The sequence below is a fragment of the Crinia signifera genome, chromosome 9, assembly GCF_055691185.1.
Source record: "Crinia signifera chromosome 9, ASM5569118v1, whole genome shotgun sequence".
NCBI lineage: Eukaryota > Metazoa > Chordata > Amphibia > Anura > Myobatrachidae > Crinia > Crinia signifera.
Genome location: NC_139225.1, coordinates 17225310 through 17244055, shown reverse-complemented (window position 1 = coordinate 17244055; position 18746 = coordinate 17225310). Strand labels below are relative to the sequence as shown.

At 51.7% G+C, this 18746-nt stretch overlaps 1 protein-coding gene across 3 annotated transcripts in view; it reads left to right on the top strand.

The window, feature by feature from the left end:
- Positions 1 to 18746, top strand: part of LOC146037218 (myoD family inhibitor-like) — a 23658-nt gene extending 4912 nt beyond the window's left edge. The window contains exons 2-5 of one of the 3 annotated variants that reach the window (XM_083161217.1): positions 1828 to 2247; positions 7807 to 7928; positions 11091 to 11249; positions 13776 to 18288. In XM_083161217.1, coding sequence (XP_083017343.1) covers positions 7817 to 7928; positions 11091 to 11249; positions 13776 to 14032 — 528 coding nt within the window. In that variant the 5' untranslated portion in view covers positions 1828 to 2247; positions 7807 to 7816 and the 3' untranslated portion in view covers positions 14033 to 18288. The other 2 variants (XM_083161216.1, XM_083161215.1) reach the window with 2 other exon arrangements.

Here is an 18746-nt window from a genome sequence, read left to right as displayed (position 1 = left end):
CTAGGTCGACAGAAGGTCAACCACTATTGGTCGACAGTCAAAAGGTTGACATGGAAAAGGTCGACATGGGGGTTTTTTTTACGAAATTTTGAGCAGACAGGTGATATTTCATACCCTACCATCCAATAGTGTGCTGAGCTCAGCGACAGGGGACTTAAGGGGTCGTCCGATTAAAATCATCTTCGAAATGAGATCGTCCCTTAAGTTGATAAGGTAGTGTGCAAAATTCTGTGTCTGTGTTTTTCTTTAAACATTCTTTTTACAGGTGAACTACAAGTCCAAGAGGGCCCATTAATGCCCGCATGCTGGGACTTGTGGATTGCCAAGTCCCAGCATGCGGTATCATTCCGGCGTCCACCGGCCAGGGACAGCCCCGGGCTTCAGCCCTAGACAGGTGAAGCCTGAGGGGGGACCCCTTTTTTGGGGTACCCACTTCCCCAGGTACCCCATCTAGGGCTGACTAGCCACGGTGCGCATGGTACAGCCGGAGGGCCTTATGTATAAAGTGTCCCTCGGCCGTGGCATGACACCACGGGCTGTTGGAGCCTGGTGCTGGTTTCAAAATATGGGGGACCCCCAGTATATTTGTCCCCCATATTTTTGGAACCAGGACCAGTCAGAGTCCGGTGCTGGTTTCAGAAATACTGGGGACCCCTACGATTTTTGTCCCCTGTATTTACCCAGGCCAATGCATTTTTTAAAATGTTTTCTAAAATTCGCATCCCATTAAATGTGCAATGCGAATTGAAATGTGACCAAAAATTTGTGTGGTGACAGGAAGGGACAGGTGTTTGTGTGGTGACAGCAGGGGACAGGTGTCTGTGGTGACAGCAGGGGACAGGTGTCTGTGGTGACAACAGGGGACAGGAGTGTGTGGTGACAGCAGGGGACAGGTGTGTGTGGTGACAGCAGGGTAGAGGTGTGTGTATGTGTGTGTAGTGACAGCAGGGGACAGGTGTGTGTAGTGACAGGAGGGGACAGGTGTGTGTAGTGACAGCAGGGGACAGATGTGTGTGTAGTGACAGCAGGGGACAGGTGTGTGCAGTGACAGTATGGGGCAGGGTGTGTGTGGTGACAGCAGGGGACAGGTGTCTGTGGTGACAACAGGGGACAGGAGTGTGTGGTGACAGCAGGGGACAGGTGTGTGTGGTGACAGCAGGGTAGAGGTGTGTGTATGTGTGTGTAGTGACAGCAGGGGACAGGTGTGTGTAGTGACAGGAGGGGACAGGTGTGTGTAGTGACAGCAGGGGACAGATGTGTGTGTAGTGACAGCAGGGGACAGGTGTGTGCAGTGACAGTATGGGGCAGGGTGTGTGTGGTGACAGCAGGGGACAGGTGTTTGTGTAGTGACAGGTGTGTGTGTGTGTGTGTAGTGACAGCAGGGGACAGGTGTTTGCGTAGTGACAGCAGGGGACAGGGTGTTGGTGGGTGTGTGTAGTGACAGGAGGGGACAGGTGTGTGTAGTGACAGCAGGGGACAGGGTTGTGTAGTGACAGCAGGGGACATGCTGTGTGTAGTGACAGCAGGGGACAGGGTGTGTGTAGTGACAGCAGGGGACATGCTGTGTGTAGTGACAGCAGGGTACAGGGTTGTGTAGTCACAGCGGGGGACAAGTGTGCGTAGTGACAGCAAGGAACAGGGTTGTGTAGTGACAGCAGGGGACATGCAGTGTGTAGTCACAGCAGGGGACAGGTGTGTGTGTAGTGACAGCAGGGGACCTGCTGTTTGTAGTGACAGCAGGGGACAGGGTGTGTGTCCCTGTGTGTCCTGTTGATGTGTATTTCCCCCTAGTCCTCTCATCTCTCTGTACATCCCTCCCTCCATCAGACCAGGATACAGTGACGCCAGCAAAAGCTTTTTAACACCATCCACAATTTAATGATGTGAGTGAATGAGCTGGGAGGGTGTGAATAGCAACACAAGCTTGGAGCAGCAATACAGGAATAAACTATTCACACCAAGCACCGATACAGGAGTGCACCATTCATACCAAGCACCGTTACAGGAGTGCACCATTCCCACCAAGCACCGATACACGAGTGCACCATTCACACCAAGCACCGATACAGGAGTGCACCATTCATACCAAGCACCGTTACAGGAGTGCACCATTTACGCCAAGCACCGATACAGGAGTGCACCATTCACACCAAGCACCGATACAGGAATACACCATTCACACCAAGCACCGATACAGGAAAACACCATTCGCACCAAGCACCGATAGAGCATTCACACCGCACAGAGGTCAGTAACTTTGGTGACTGCAATAGTGACAAGAAACTTGATGGTGAAATTAATGAAGTTATTATTTAAATAGTTGTCTGTGTGTTTGTGTGTGGTGACGAAGGGACAGGCTGTGTGTTTGTGGTGACTGGAGGAGACAGGCTGTGTGTGTGGTGTGTGGAGGAGGCAGGCTGCGTGTGTGGTGACCAGAGGGGACAGGCTGCGTGTGTGTGGTGACTGGAGGGGACAGGCTTTGTGTGTGTGTGTGTGTGTGTAGTGACTGGAGGGGACAGGCTGTGTGTGTGCGTATGTAGTGACTGGAGGGGACAGGCTGTGTGTGTGTGTGTGTGTGTGTGTGTGTGTGTGTAGTGACTGAAGGGGACAGGCTGTGTGTGTGTGTGTGTGTGTGTAGTGACTGGAGGGGACAGGCTGTGTGTGTGTGTGTGTGTGTGTGTGTGTGTGTGTGTAGTGACTGGAGGGGACAGGCTGTGTGTGTGTGTGTAGTGACTGAAGGGGACAGGCTGTGTGTGTGTGTGTAGTGACTGGAGGGGACAGGCTGTGTGTGTGTGTGTGTGTGTGTAGTGACTGGAGGGGACAGGCTGTGTGTGTGTGTGTGTGTGTGTGTAGTGACTGGAGGGGACAGGCTGTGTGTGTGTAGTGACTGAAGGGGACAGGCTGTGTGTGTGTGTGTGTGTGTGTGTGTGTGTGTGTGTGTAGTGACTGGAGGGGACAGGCTGTGTGTGTGTGTGTGTGTGTGTGTGTGTGTGTGTGTGTGTGTGTGTGTAGTGACTGGAGGGGACAGGCTGTGTGTGTGTGTGTGTGTGTGTGTGTAGTGACTGGAGGGGACAGGCTGTGTGTGTGTGTGTGTGTGTAGTGACTGGAGGGGACAGGCTGTGTATGTAGTGACTGAAGGGGACAGGCTGTGTGTGTGTAGTGACTGGAGGGGACAGGCTGTGTGTGTGTGTGTGTGTGTGTGTGTGTGTGTAGTGACTGGAGGGGACAGGCTGTGTATGTAGTGACTGAAGGGGACAGGCTGTGTGTGTGTAGTGACTGGAGGGGACAGGCTGTGTGTGTAGTGACTGAAGGGGACAGGCTGTGTGTGTGTAGTGACTGGAGGGGACAGGCTGTGTGTGTGTAGTGACTGGAGGGGACAGGCTGTGTGTGTGTGGTGAAGGGAAGTGGTCATCTATTAGAATGAACTTAGGTCTACAGTCATTAGGTCGACCGGCAGGAAGGTCGACCTGACTTAAGGTCGACATGGGCCAAGGTCGACATGACGTAAGGTCGAATTTGCATAAAGGTCGACATGAGGAAGGTCGACTGGTCATAAGGTCGACAAGGGTTTTTCACTGTTTTTTGAGCCGACATATGCCGACAGGCGGTATTTCATGCCCTACCATCCACTAGGGCGTGGAGGAGGTTATTAAAGCTGTGGCGAGCGAAGCGAGCCACCGTGCCCGAAGCATTGCGAGCGAAGGAAGCGATGCGGGACAGGAGTGTGTGGTGACAGGAGGGGACAGGTGTCTGTGGTGACAGCAGGGGACAGGTGTGTGTGGTGACAGCAGGGTAGAGGTGTGTGTAGTGACAGCAGGGGACAGGTGTGTGTAGTGACAGGAGGGGACAGGTGTGTGTAGTGACAGCAGGGGACAGGTGTGTGTGTAGTGACAGCAGGGGACAGGTGTGTGCAGTGACAGTATGGGGCAGGGTGTGTGGTGACAGCAGGGGACAGGTGTTTGTGTAGTGACTTGTGTGTAGTGACAGCAGGGGACAGGTGTTTGCGTAGTGACAGCAGGGGACGGTGTTGGTGGGTGTGTGTAGTGACAGGAGGGGACAGGTGTGTGTAGTGTTGTGACAGCAGGGGACATGCTGTGTGTAGTGACAGCAGGGGACAGGTGTGTGTAGTGACAGCAGGGGACAGGGTTGTGTAGTGACAGCAGGGGACAGGGTGTGTGTGTGTGGTGACCGTAGGATACAGGCTTTGTGTGGGTGTAGTGACTGGAGGGGACAGGCTGTGTGGGTGTAGTGACTGGAGGGGACTGGCTGTGTGTGTGTGTAGTGACTGGAGGGGACAGGCTGTGTGTGTGGTGACTGGAGGGGACAGGCTGTGTTGTTTGAGTGTAGTGACTGGAGGGGACAGTTTTTTAGACATCGCAGGGTGCGATTATTAGGGTGCGAATTGCGGTAAAAATCTCACTTTTTGCAGTGAAATTCGCACATTTTGACCTGGCGATTTTAGATGTTGTCCCGTTATAAAGTATACAACTTGCAAATGTAATAGGGCGCAAAAAAATAGACCAGGAACTGACTGGGGAATTCGACAGAACCATGCACAGGTCATTGAGATCTGTGCATAGTTCGATCGTAAATGTTTAAAACTTAAAATAAAATAAAAATGGCGTGGGGTCCCCCCTCCTGAGCATAACCAGCTCTGGGCTCAGTTTTTTAGTTCCCCTGTATTTCTGGAACCAAGAGTCTGGGGCTGGTTTCAGAAATGAGGGATCCCTATCCTTTGTGTCCCCCATATTTTTGGAACCAGGTCCGGCTCAATGAGCCAGGGCTGGTTATGCTCAGGAGGGGGGCCCCATGCCTAACCTATCTCCCCTTAACCCTAGCTCTCCCTCCTTGAAACCTAACCCTCTCTCCCCCTAGCCACACCCCTAACCCTTGCTCTCCCTCCCCACAGCCTAACCCTATCTCCTAACCCTAACTCTCCCTCCCGAAGCCTAACTCTATTTTCCACCTAACCCTAGCTCTCTCTCCCCACAGCCTAACCATATTCCCCCCTAACATTAGCTCTCCATCCCAACAGCCTAACCCTAGCGCTCCCCCCCACAGCCTAACCCTATCTCCCCCTAACCCTAGCTCTCCCTCCCCGCAGCCTAACCCTATCTCCCCCCTAACCCTAGCTTACCCTCTCCACAGCCTAACCCTATCTCCCCCATAACCCTAGCTCTCCCTCCCCACAGCCTAACCCTATCTCCCCCATTACCCTAGCTCTCCCTCCCCACAGCCTAACCATATCTCCCCACTAACCCAAGCTCTTCCTCTCCACAGCCTAACCCTATCTCCCCCTAACCCTAGCTCTCCCTCCCCACAGTCTAATCCTATCTCCCCACTAACCCTAGCTCTTCCTCTCCACAGCCTAACCCTATCCCCCCTAACTCTAGCTCTCCTTCCCCACAGCCTAATCCTATCTCCCCATTAACCCTAGCTGTTCCTCTCCACAGCCTAACGCTATCTCTTCCCTAACCCTAGCTCTCCCTACCCACAGCCTAACCCTATCTCCCCGCTAACTCTAGCTCTCCCTCCCCGCAGCCTAACACTAGCCCTCCTAACCCTAGCTCTCCCTTCCCACAGCCTAATCCTAGCTCCCCCTAACCCTCCCTCCCCGCAGCCTAACCCTAGCCCCACCCATAACCCTAGCTCTCCCTCTCCACAGGCTAACCCTATCTCCCCCTAATCCTAGCTCTCCCTCCTGAAGCCTAACCCTATCTTCCCCCTAACCCTAGCTCTCTCTCTCCCCACAGCCTAACCCTATCTCCCACTAACCCTAGGTCTCCCCCCCCACAGCCTAACCCTATTTCCCCCCTAACAGTAGCTCTCCCTCCTGCAGCCTAACTCTAGCACCCCCTAACCCAAGCTCTGCCTCCTCACAGACTAACCCTCCCTCACCATAGCCTACCTTAGCTCCCCCTAACCCTATCTCTACCTCCACACACCCTAACCCTAGCTCCCTCCTAACCCTAGCTCTCCCTCGTTGCAGATTAACCCTAGCTCTCCCCTAACCCTAACTCTCCCTCCCTTCAACCTAACCCTAGACCCCCTAACCCTGGCACTCCCTCCCCGCAGCCTAACCCTAGCTCCTCCCTAACCCTCTCCCCACAGCCTAACTCTAGCTCTCCCCATAACCGTAGCTCTCCCTCCCCACAGCCTAACCCTAGCTACCCCTTAACCCTAGCTCTCCCTCTCGCAGCCTAACTCTAGCTCTCCCCTAACCCTAGCTCTCCCTCCCCGCAGCCTAACCCTATTTCCCCCCAAACAGTAGCTCTCCCTCTCGCACCCTAACTCTAGTACCCCCCTAACCCTAGCCCCCTCCCCACAGCCTAACCCTTGCTCTCCTCTAACCATAGCTCTCCCTCCCCACAGCCTAACCCTAGCTCTACCCTAACCCTCCCTCCCCGCAGCCTAACCCTAGCTCTCCCCTAACCCTAGCTCTCCCTCCCCGCAGCCTAACCCCAGCTCACCCCTAACCCTAGCTCTCCCTCCCCACAGCCTAACCCTAGCTCTCCCTCCCCGCAGCCTAACCCTGGCTCCCCCCTAACCTTAGCTCTCCTTCCCCACAGCCTAACCCTAGCCCCCCTAACCCTAGGTCTCCCTCCCCGCAGCCTAACCCTAGCTCCTCCCTAACCCTCTCCCCACAGCCTAACTCTAGCTCTCCCCATAATCGTAGCTCTCCCTCCCCACAGCCTAACCCTAGCTACCCCTTAACCCTAGCTCTCCCTCTCGCAGCCTAACTCTAGATCTCCCCTAACCCTAGCTTTCCCTCCCCGCAGCCTAACCCTATTTCCCCCCAAACAGTAGCTCTCCCTCTCGCACCCTAACTCTAGTACCCCCCTAACCCTAACCCCCTCCCCACAGCCTAACCCTTGCTCTCCTCTAACCATAGCTCTCCCTCCCCACAGCCTAACCCTAGCTCTACCCCAACCCTCCCTCCCCGCAGCCTAACCCTAGCTCTCCCCTAACCCTAGCTCTCCCTCCCCGCAGCCTAACCCCAGCTCACCCCTAACCCTAGCTCTCCCTCCCCACAGCCTAACCCTAGCTCCCCCTAACCCTAGTTCACCTTCCCCGCAGCCTAACCCTAGCTCTCCCTCCCCACAGCCTAACCCTAGCTCTCCCTCCCTGCAGCCTAACCCTGGCTCCCCCCTAACCCTAGCTCTCCTTCCCCACAGCCTAACCCTAGCCCCCCTAACCCTAGGTCTCCCTCCCCGCAGCCTAACCATATCTCCCCTCTGACCATAGCTTTCCCTCCCCACAGCCTTACCCTTGCTCTCCCCTAACCCTAGCTCTCCTTCCCCACAGCCTAACCCTATCTCCCCCTAACCCTATCTCCCCCCTAACCCTAGCTCTCCCTCCCCGCAGCCTACCCTAACCCTAGCTCTCCCTCCCCGTAGCCTAACCCTATCTCCCCCTAACCCTAGCTCTTCCTCCCCGTAGCCTAACCCTATCTCCCCCCTAACCCTAGCCCCCTCAACCCTGTCAATCGCTAATGGGTAATCAGCATGTCGGCATTTGGATTCCGGCATAGGCATCACCATCGTCTTCTGGCCATGTCATTATTCCCATTACAGTGTCTAGGTAGTCAATAGGTCGACACATACAACAGGTCGATGTGCACTAGATGGTCAAAATGTCAACATGAAATAGGTCAATATGGTCAATAGATCAACACATAAAAGAACGACATAGGTTTTTCACAATCTTATACATTTCTTTGACTGTTCCACACTCGGCGGCTGTGTTACCATCCATTGTACACGGGGCGAGTGGCACCTAGGACTAAGAGTGTATCAATTCCCGCAGGTGCCACAAGATGAGTGACGGCGCGCCGTGCAGCCCTGAGGCCATGGTGAGGACGTCTGATAGTCTTCCGGCCACAAAGAAAACTGCAAAAGTCAGTTTTGGTGAAATCGTGGTGGAGTACGGTAAGTACAGTAAGTGGGGTGTGTGTGTGTGGGGGGGGGGGGGGGGCGTACAGACTGACATTGCTACCGACACCAGTAGGGTGAAATGAGTGTATGTAATGCAGGACACATCCCTGTAATGCAGCACTCACCTCTATAGTGCAGCACACATCATCTGTAAGGTAGCACATGTCCATTGTGGTGCAGCACACCCCTGTAATGCAGCACACATCATCTGTAATGCAACACATATCCCTTGTAGTTCGGCACACACCCGTGTAATGCAACACACGTCATCTGTAATGCATCACACATCCCTTGTAATGCAGCACACATCATATGTAATGCAGCACTCACCTCTGTAATGCGACCCACACCTCTGTAATGCAGCACACATCCCTTGTGGTGCAGCATACACTCTATAATGCAGGACACATCCATGTAATGCAGCACTCACCTCTTTAATGCAGTACACATCCCCTGTAATGTAGCACACACCCCTGTTATGCAGCACACACACCCTGTAATGTAGCACAGACCCTTGTAATGCAGCACCCACACACCCTTGTATTGAAGCACACACCCCTGTAAGTCAGCACACATCCCCTGTAATGCAGCAAACAACCCCTGTAATGCAGCACACACCCCTATAATGCAGCACATACCCCTGTAATGCAGCACACACCCCTATAATGCAGCACATTCCCCTGTAATGCAGCACACACCTGTAATGCAGCACACACCCATGTAATGCAGCACACATCCCTGTAATACAGCACACATCCCTCCTGGTGCAGCATACACTCTAAAAAGCAGGACACATCCCTGTAATGCAGCAAACATCCCCTGTAATGTAGCACACACCCCTGTAATGCAGCACACACACCCTGTAATGTAGCACAGACCCCTGTAATGCAGCACAAACCCACTGTAATGCAGAACCCACCCACCCTTGTATTGAAGCACACACCCTGTAAGTCAGCACATGTCCCCTGTAATGCAGCACACAACCCCTGTAATGCAGCACATATCCCTGTAATGCAGCACACACCCCTGTAATGCAGCACACACCTCTGTAATGCAGCAGAACCCCTGTAATGATGCACTCACCTCTGTAATGCAGAACACATCCCCTGTAATGTAGCACACACTCCTGTAATGCAGCACACACCCTGTAATGTAGCACAGACCCCTGTAATGCAGCACACACCCACTGTAATGCAGCACCCACCCCCTGTAATGCAGCACTCATCTCTGTAAAGCAACCCACACCTCTGTAATGCAGCACACATCATCTGTAATGCAGCACACATCATCTGTAATGCAGCACTCACCCCTGTAATGTAGCACACGTCCCTTTTAGAGCAGCACACACCCCTTTAATGCAGCACACATCATCTGTAATGCAGCACATATGCCTTGTAGTTCAGCACACACCCCTGTAATGCAGCACACATCATCTGTAATGCAGCACACATCCCTTGTAATGCGGCACACATCATATGTAATGCAGCACACATCTCTGTAATGCAGCTCTCACCTCTGTAATGCAACCCACACCTCTGTAATGCAGCACACATCCCTGAATGCAGCACACATCCCTGTAATGCAGCACACATCCCTTGTGGTGCAGCATACACTCTATAATGCAGGACACATCCCTGTAATGCAGCACTCACCTCTGTAATGCAGAACACATCCCCTGTAATGTAGCACACACCCCTGTTATGCAGCAAACACACCCTGTAATGTAGCACATACTCTTGTAATGCAGCACATACCCACTGTAATGCAGCACCCACCAACAGTAATGCAGCACCCACACACCCTTGTATTGAAGCACACACCCCTGTAATGCATGAAACAACCGCTGTAATGCAGCACACACCCCTTTAATGCAGCACATACCCCTGTAATGCAGCACACATCCCTTGTAATGCAGCACATACCCATGTAATGCAGCACACACCTCTGTAATGCAGCACACATCCCTGTAATACAGCACACATCCCTCCTGGTGCAGCATACACTCTATAAAGCAGGACACATCCCTGTAATGCAGCACTCACCTCTGTAATGCAGCAAACATCCCCTGTAATGTATCACACACACCCTGTAATGTAGCATAGACCCCTGTAATGCAGCACCCACCCACTGTAATGCAGCACCCACACACCCTTGTATTGAAGCACACACCCCTGTAATTCAGCACATGTCCCCTGTAATGCAGCACATACCCCTGTAATGCAGCACACACCTGTAATGCAGCACACACCCCTGTAATGCTGCACTCACCTCTGTAATGCAGCACACATCCCTTGTAATGTAGCACACACTCCTATAATGCAGCACACACACACACCCTGTAATGTAGCACAGACCCTTGTAATGCAGCACCCACCCACTGTAATGCAGCACCCACACACCCTTGTTTTGATGCACACACCCCTGTAATATAGCACATACCCCTGTAATGCAGCACACACCCCTTTAATACAGCACACACCCCTGTAATGCAGCACTCACCTCTGTAATGCAGCACACATCCCCTGTAATGTAGCACACACCCTGTAATGTAGCACAGATCATCTGTAATGCAGCACACACCCACTGTAATTCAACACCCACACACCCTTGTATTGAAGCACACACCCCTGTAATGCAACACACACCCCTATAATGCAGCACATACCCCTGTAATGCAGCACACACCTGCAATGCAGCACACTCCCCTGTAATGCAGCACACAGCCCTGTAATGCAGCACTCACCTCTGTAATGCAGCACACATCCCTTGTGGTGCAGCATACACTTTATAATGCAGCATTCCTCCCTGTAATGCAGCACTCACCTCTGTAATGCAGCACACATCCCCTGTAATGCAGCACTGGCCCACTGCAATGAGCATTTTTTGCCAAAAACTGAGAATTATGATTGAAAGCAGTGGTACTAAGGTGGTCAGAGGTTGGTATTTTGATGGGATGTCTACACTTTGCCTAGTGCCCCTGCACACATCGAAGCATCCTACAGAGCACTGTACCAAGGTGTGGATGGCGCCTCATAATCGGAGCATCCAGTGTGTCTTATAAATGAGGCCGATAGGGCTGGCACTTGCAGTATTACATAGCTGTGCCCTATACCGTATACCAGTATATGGTAGTGATATACCTGTGCTATTCCCCAGGTGATGTCCCAGCAGTGACGCAGCCTCCTCTTCTGCCGGCCCTCAGAGGCCCAGACACCACCTGCAAGAAACAGAAATCATCTCAGAGACCCTCCCAGAGGAGCAGCAGGAAGGGGCGCAAACCCTCAGCCAGCCACATTGATGAAGCAACGGGAGATGGTGAGCGGCAGAGGGGGACATATGGAAGAGGAACAAGAGGATTCATAAGGGGGATACCTGCAGGGCAATCCATACACGATAGATATGAGATACGGATATCAGCTGCAGAATGAAAGCCTCCTTTAAGTGCTACAAGCAAAGCAGTCAGTATTACTATCTGCACATGTAACATCTGCCCCACCTGCAGTGCAGTCAGTATTTCCATCTGCACTTGTAACAGCTGCCCCACCTTCAGCACAGCAAGTATTTCCATCTGCACGTGTTACATCTGCCCCACCTGCAGTGCAGCCAGTATTTCCATCTGCACTTGTACCATCTGCCCCACCTTCAGCACAGCAAGTAGTTCCATTTGCACCTGTTACATCTGCCCCACCTGCAGTGCAGCTACTATTTCTATCTGCATGTGCTACATCTGCCCCACCTTCAGCACAGCCAGTATTTACATTTGAATGTGTTACATCTGCCCCACCTTCAGCACAGCCAGTATTTCTATCTGCAAGTGTAACATCTACCCCACCTGCAGTGCAGCCAGTATTTCCATCTGTACATGTAACATATGCACCACCTGCAGTGCAGCCAGTATTTTCATCTGCACATGTAACATCTGCCCCATCTTCAGCACAGCCAGTATTTCCCTCTGCACGTGTTACGTCTGCCCCACCTGCAGTGCAGCCAGTATTTCCATCTGTTCGATATGCACATATAACATCTGCCCCACCTGCAGTGCATCCAGTATTTCCATCTGCACATGTAACATCTGCCCCACCTTCAGCACAGCCAGTATTTCCATCTGCACATGTTATATCTGCCCCACCTGCAGTGCAGCCAGTATTTCCATCTGCACATGTTACATCTGCCCCACCTGCAGTGCAGCCAGTATTTCCCTCTTCATGTGTTACATCTGCCCCACCTGCTGTGCAGACAGTAGTTCCATCTGTACATGTAATATCTGCCCCACCTGCAGCGCAGCCAGTATTTTCCTCTGCACGTGTTACATCTGCCCCACCTGCAGCAGATCCATTATTTCCACGTGCACGTGTTACATCTGCCCCACCTGCTGTGCAGCCAGTATTTCCCTCTGCACGTGTAACATCTGCCCCACCTGCAGCAGATCCATTATTTCCACGTGCACGTGTTACATCTGCCCCACCTGCAGTGCAGCCAGTATTTCCATACGCACTTGTAGCATCTGCCCCACCTTCAGCACAGCCAGTATTTCCATCTGCACATGTAACATCTGCCCTATCTGCAGCGCAGCCAGTATTTCCATCTGCACATGTAACATCTGCCCTATCTGCAGCGCAGCCAGTATTTCCATCTGCACATGTAACATCTGCCCTATCTGCAGCGCAGCATGGTGTTATCCAGTTGCCTAGTTCATTTTTATATTTTTTTGCTTCCAAATTAGAATCAGGCCCAAAGCCCAACACGTGCCGCTGTACCAGGCAGAAGAGGGGCAGCTGTCTGATACAGAGGAGCCTGCGGAGGCCAATGACCGTTATCTAAGACTCCACAACCCTTATATCCGCAGTGAGTGCAGAGGCTGCACAGAGGTGTCCGCTCTGCGTCCTGATGACGCCGGCTTCTGTGCCCAATGCATGTTATAACAATATATCATTATATAATGTATAGGAAGACTCTGTAATCCCGGCCTGTGGAACCTGCACATGCAACTGTTTCTGGTGTATGAGATACATTTGGGGGAGATAATAAATGGGCTCCGGCCGGCTGCCAGCAGCATTTATCTTCCCTCGCAGGCAGCGTCGCACACCGAGCCTGGGCCTCGGCCCCGTCTTTGACGAATGAGCATGTGTAGACCCCAGCAGCGAGCGCCTGCGATCGCATGCTGGGCAGGCCCCAGGGAACGCAGGCGTTCCCCTGTCTGCTCGGGGCGGGCCGCCCGCCCCTAATTCGGAGATATCCGTGCGGGAGAAAAGTCCTGTAAGTCCTGGTGTACTTTTCTGCTGCAAACATAAGTCTCATATGCTAATGGGGCTGGCCGGTGTCCCACGCCTTTCTCTGCTCCCCCCCCCCCCCCACCCGTCAAACAGGCACCCTGCATATGCACATGTTCAAAACATCGGTCCCCCTGCGAACGCAGACAAAACTGCGAACAGACCAGATTAAGGCCCTACATATGCTTACCCTCCCCCCTATGCCTCTAACCCTCCCTACCTGCAAACAGGGCAGGCCCTAGCTAATTTGATGCCCCAGGCAAGATTTTGGTTGGTGCCCCCTAGCACAGTCATTAGTTCCGCCCCTTACCCATTGCTCCTTATTCACATTACACCACACCTTTTTTGTCCTTATTCACCCTGCACCACACAGTAGTATTGTTTATACAAAGCCAATGGGAGGAGCAGCTGCCTAATTTTGCATGCCCCTAGACATTTGCCTAGTTTGCTTATGCCTAGGGCCGGCTCTGCCTGCAAACTAACCTGATTGGTTGCTAGTAAATGTACCCTTTAGGCTTATTTATGGTATCCGTAAGTGTCTTTAACCTTTCCCGTCTGTCTCTCCCGGCAGTGTCGGATCTCTCGGCCTCCCTGATCCTCGCATGTCTCTTCTGCCACTTCTCAGACTGTCTCGTTCTCATCCCGGGCACCTGTAGCACGGGCCTGTACTCTCTCTGCTCCTTCATCTGTCTCCCAGAACTCCAAGACCTCTGCTGCTGCCAATCTGATTGCTGCACTAGCCTCCACTGCGAGTTCCTGGACCTGTGTCAGAACACGGCCGAGTGCGTGGAACTGGCCATGGAGATGTCCGAACTCTGCTTCCACTGACTAATCGCGGGCCACGAGCTTCCCCTCTGCGCCATGCGATGGCCGTCTGCTTCCTCCGGCCCAAACTGCTACTTACTGTCCTACGTACACTGACAAATGAATGAATATTAATTAACGAGTGTCCTAACGCTGAATAAAAGGGTCTTAGATAGTTAAACAACTTTGGCTATTTCCAGGTATTTCGGTCCTAGCTTTTCATTCAGGTGCCGATGCTGGAGGGCGCGCAGCAATGACTACGAGATACATTTGGAGTGTCGTGTCAAAAAAGCAATGTCATCAGTCGTTATTCACAATGGCAACAAGAACAAACAGAATGCCAACATGTGCAAATTGTCAATGGGTACTTAATGCCAACACCCAGTTTAAACCCTAGAACGAACGTTAACTCTAAAATTTTTATAGGCAACATTTTGAAGGCGCCAATATTCGGTAAGCTCCAATGTTTGCAGCTTACTGAGCCAACCTGAATGAGGGCTTTAGTCCCAATAGCCCCCATTATTATGATTAATCTACTCCATAGACCTCAAGTAATTTGAACTACCACAAGGAGAGTGAGTAGTCCTGTGGCCATCTGTGAGGTGGTGTAGACACCCAGCTCTGGAGATCCTCAGTCTGACCACCCAGGTCTGGTTAGTCCTCTAAATCTCAGTCAGAGAGTGAGTAGTCCTCTGGCCATCTGTGAGGTGGTGTAGATGTATGCTCTCAGACACCCAGCGCTGGAGATCCTCATACTGACCACCCAGGTCTAGTTAGTCCTCTATATCTCAGTCAGACAATGATTAGTCCTCTGGCAATCTGTGGGGTGGTGTAGATGTAGGCACCCAGTGCTGGAAATCCTCAGTCTGACCACGCAGGTCTAGTTAGTTCTTTACACTCAGTCAGAAAGTGAGTAGTCCTCTGGCCATCTGTGGGGTGGTGTAGATGTATGCCATCAGGCACCCAGCTCTGGAGATCCTCAGTCTGAACACCCAGGTCTAGATAGTTATTTACACTCACTCAGAAACTGAGCACGCCTCTGGCCATCTGTGGGGTGGTGTAGATGATGTAGACCACCCAGGTCTAGTTAGTCCTCTACATCTCAGTCATAGAGTGAGTAGTCCTCTGGCCATATGTGAGGTGGTGTAGATTTATGCCCTCAGGCACCCAGCTCTGGAGATCCTTATACCGACCACCCAGGTCTAGTTAGTCCTCTATACTGCAATCAGAGAGTGAGTAGTCCTCTGGCTATCTGTGAAGTGGTGTAGATGTATGCCCTCAGGCACCCAGCTCTGGAGATCCTCATACCGACCACCCAGGTCTAGTTAGTCCTCTATATGTCAGTTAGAGAGTGAGTAGTCATTTAGCTATCTGTGGGGTGGTGTAGATGTATGCCCTCAGGCACCAAGCTCTGGAGATCCTCATACCGACCACCCAGGTCTAGTTAGTCCTCTATACTGCAATCAGAGAGTGAGTAGTCCTCTGGCTATCTGTGAAGTGGTGTAGATGTATGCCCTCAGGCACCCAGCTCTGGAGATCCTCATACCGACCACCCAGGTCTAGTTAGTCCTCTATATGTCAGTTAGAGAGTGAGTAGTCATCTAGCTATCTGTGGGGTGGTGTAGATGTATGCTCTCAGGCACCCAGCTCTGGAGATCCTCAGTCTGACCACCCAGGTCTAGTTAGTCCTCTATATCTCAATCAGAGATTGAGTAGTCCTCTGGCCATCTTTTGTGTGGTTTAGATGTATGCCCTCAGGCACCCAGTGCTGTAAATCATCATACTGACCACCCAGGTCTTGTTAGTCCTCTTTTCTGCTGTCAGAGAGTGAGTAGTCCTCTAGCTATCTGTGGGGTGGTGTAGAGGTATGCAGTTAGGCACCCAGCTCTGGAAATCCTCATACCAACAACCCAGGTCTAGTTAGTCCTCTATATGTCAGTCAGAGAGTGAGTAGTCTTCTGTCTATCTGTGGGGTGGTGTAGAGGTATGCCGTCAGGCACCCAGCTCTGGAGATCCTAAGTCTGACTGCTAGGTCTATTTAGTCCTCTATATTTGTCAGAGAGTGATTAGTCCTCTGGCTATCTGTGAAGTGGTGTAGATGTATGCCCTCAGGCACCCAGCTCTGGAGATCCTCATACCGACCACCCAGGTCTAGTTAGTCCTCTATATGTCAGTTAGAGAGTGAGTAGTCATCTATCTATCTGTGGGGTGGTGTAGATGTATGCCCTCAGGCACCCAGCTCTGGAGATCCTCATACCGACCACCCAGGTCTAGTTAGTCCTCTATATGTCAGTTAGAGAGTGAGTAGTCATCTAGCTATCTGTGGGGTGGTATATATGTATGCCCTTAGGCACCCAGCTCTGTAGATCCTCAGTCTGACCACCCAGGTCTAGTTAGTCCTCTATATCAGAGAGTGAGTAATGCTCTGGCTATATGTGGGGTGGTGTATATGTATGCCATCAGGCACCTAGCTCTGGAGATCCTAAAGTCTGTCCACCTATGTCTAATAATTCCTCTATATCTGTCAGAGAGTGATTGGTCCTTTGGCTGTCTGTGGGGTGGTTTAGATGTATGCCCTCAGGCACCCAGCTCTGTAGATCCTCAGTCTGACCACCCAGGTCTAGTTAGCTCTCAGAGTGAGTAGTCCTCTGGACAGGGACCCTGGTTTAATAATGACCAATATTGATATACTGTTACTGTATGGGTAGTTTACATATGGAGGTAACATAGTATAAGGCAATGATTCCCATACTCACTCCTCAGAACCCCACGCAGTTCACGGAGAGGGCACAGGTGTTTAACAAACTGTCACCAGGACTGGTGCAAGGTTTGTTGGCATCCAGGGGCATATTTATAATGGGTGCATTGTGCGCAGTGCACACGGGCCCCTGAATCCCTGAGGGGCCCACATCACAAACACTGCACCCATTTTTTTTAATACTTATCCTCCAGAGTCCCGCGATGCCGGCCTAAGCGCTGCTGAAATCCGTGGAAAACATTAACTGTGTGGGGTTCTGAGGACCATGAATGAGAACCACTGAGAAAAGGTAAGGCTGAAGGAAAGGAAGGTGCGTAAAGGCCAGGAAGTCCAAGTTACAGAAGACTGAGTTGGGACCTGGGTTGAAAGAGACAAGTCAACCGAGAATCTATCACAGTGGGTGGGAGATAAAGTATACCGGAGAGGAGAAAGTACACAGTAGACTTCCGTGATGGCAGAGACTTGCTGTCTGACAGTGGGAATGTCAGAATCACCAATGATGAGACTAGGGACCCCCAGCCACTATACCAACCCAACTGTAAAGCTGCCAGATAACTTTGTACCATTGTCTTGCATTATCTCATGTCCTCTAGAACCTCCTCAAGGGTGTTCTTGCCATGCTTACTGATGATCTTCTGACTTCCAAGTGTACAGATCCTTTGGCGTCAGCCCTGTCCCAGCTTGTGGAAGATTCTCTGCTTCCGACGGCCCTCACCACTGTGCTGATGTGTGCATTAGCTCCAAACACAGTTACTGAAGCTTGCGTGTCCTCCAGCCCCGGGAATAACAATACCACAAATATATGAAATGATTACTCTTTCTATGCTATGACATAATAGTCTCTCTCTCTCTCTCTCTCTCTCTCTCTCTCTCTCTCTCTCTCTCTCTCTTTCTCTGCACCGGTCTCCATGTTCTCTCTTATGCATGTGACATGTTAGTCTCTGTCTCTCGAATAGAGTTACTAAAGCTTCTAAAACAAACCACTCACTACATAGATGCACTCACTGTCTCCTCTCCATAACATGTTAGTCTCTCTCTCATTAGCTAGATGTGTCCTCTGTCTCCTGTCCATAACATGAACATGTTAGTCTCTCTCTCTCTCATTGGACAGATATGCATGCTGTCTCCTGGCTGTGACATGTAAGTCTCTCTCTCATTAGACAGGTGTGCCCGCTGTCTCCTGGCTGTGACATGTTAGTCTCTCTCTCTCTCTCTCATTGTCTCATTAGATAGGGACGCCCGCTGTCTCCTGGCTGTGACATGTTAGTCTCTCTCTCTCATTGTCTCATTAGACAGGTGCACCGGCTGTCTCCTGGCTGTGACATGTTAGTCTCTCTCTCTCTCATTAGACAGGTGTGCCCGCTGTTTCCTGGCTGTGACATGTTAGTCTCTCTCTCTCAATGTCTCATTAGACAGGTGCGCCCGCTTTTTCCTGGCTGTAACATGTTAGTCTCTCTCTCTCATTGTCTCATTAGACAGGTGCACCGGCTGTCTCCTGGCTGTGACATGTTAGTCTCTCTCTCTCATTAGACAGGTGCGCCCGCTGTCTCCTGGCCGGCCTGTTCTGTGAAGTCTCCATCTTGTGTACCACGATCCTCCGGATGGTGAGCTGTGGGCAGTGCGATGACGGAGCGCTCTGTGGGTCACTGTGTCCTGGGGGGCTGTGCTGTGCCAGGCTGTGGCCCTCTGAGCCAGGCTGCGCCCTACTGGACGAGGGATGTTACTCTTCCGACTGCCTGGAGATTTGCCTGGAGTGCTGCTCCCTCTGCTTCCCCTCCTGACCAGATGGTAGGGGGTCACAGAACTAAGGGACACACTAGACTATCTCTGTGTTTACTTCTGGCAGTGCCAGCCTAATGCCGTGCCATGTATATGCTAATGAGGAGGAGACACATTGAGCAGTGTTCTAGAAGTTTTAAAAGAAAAGATGTCAACATGTATTTCTCTCATGTAATATTAAACCACCAATGTGTAAGAATA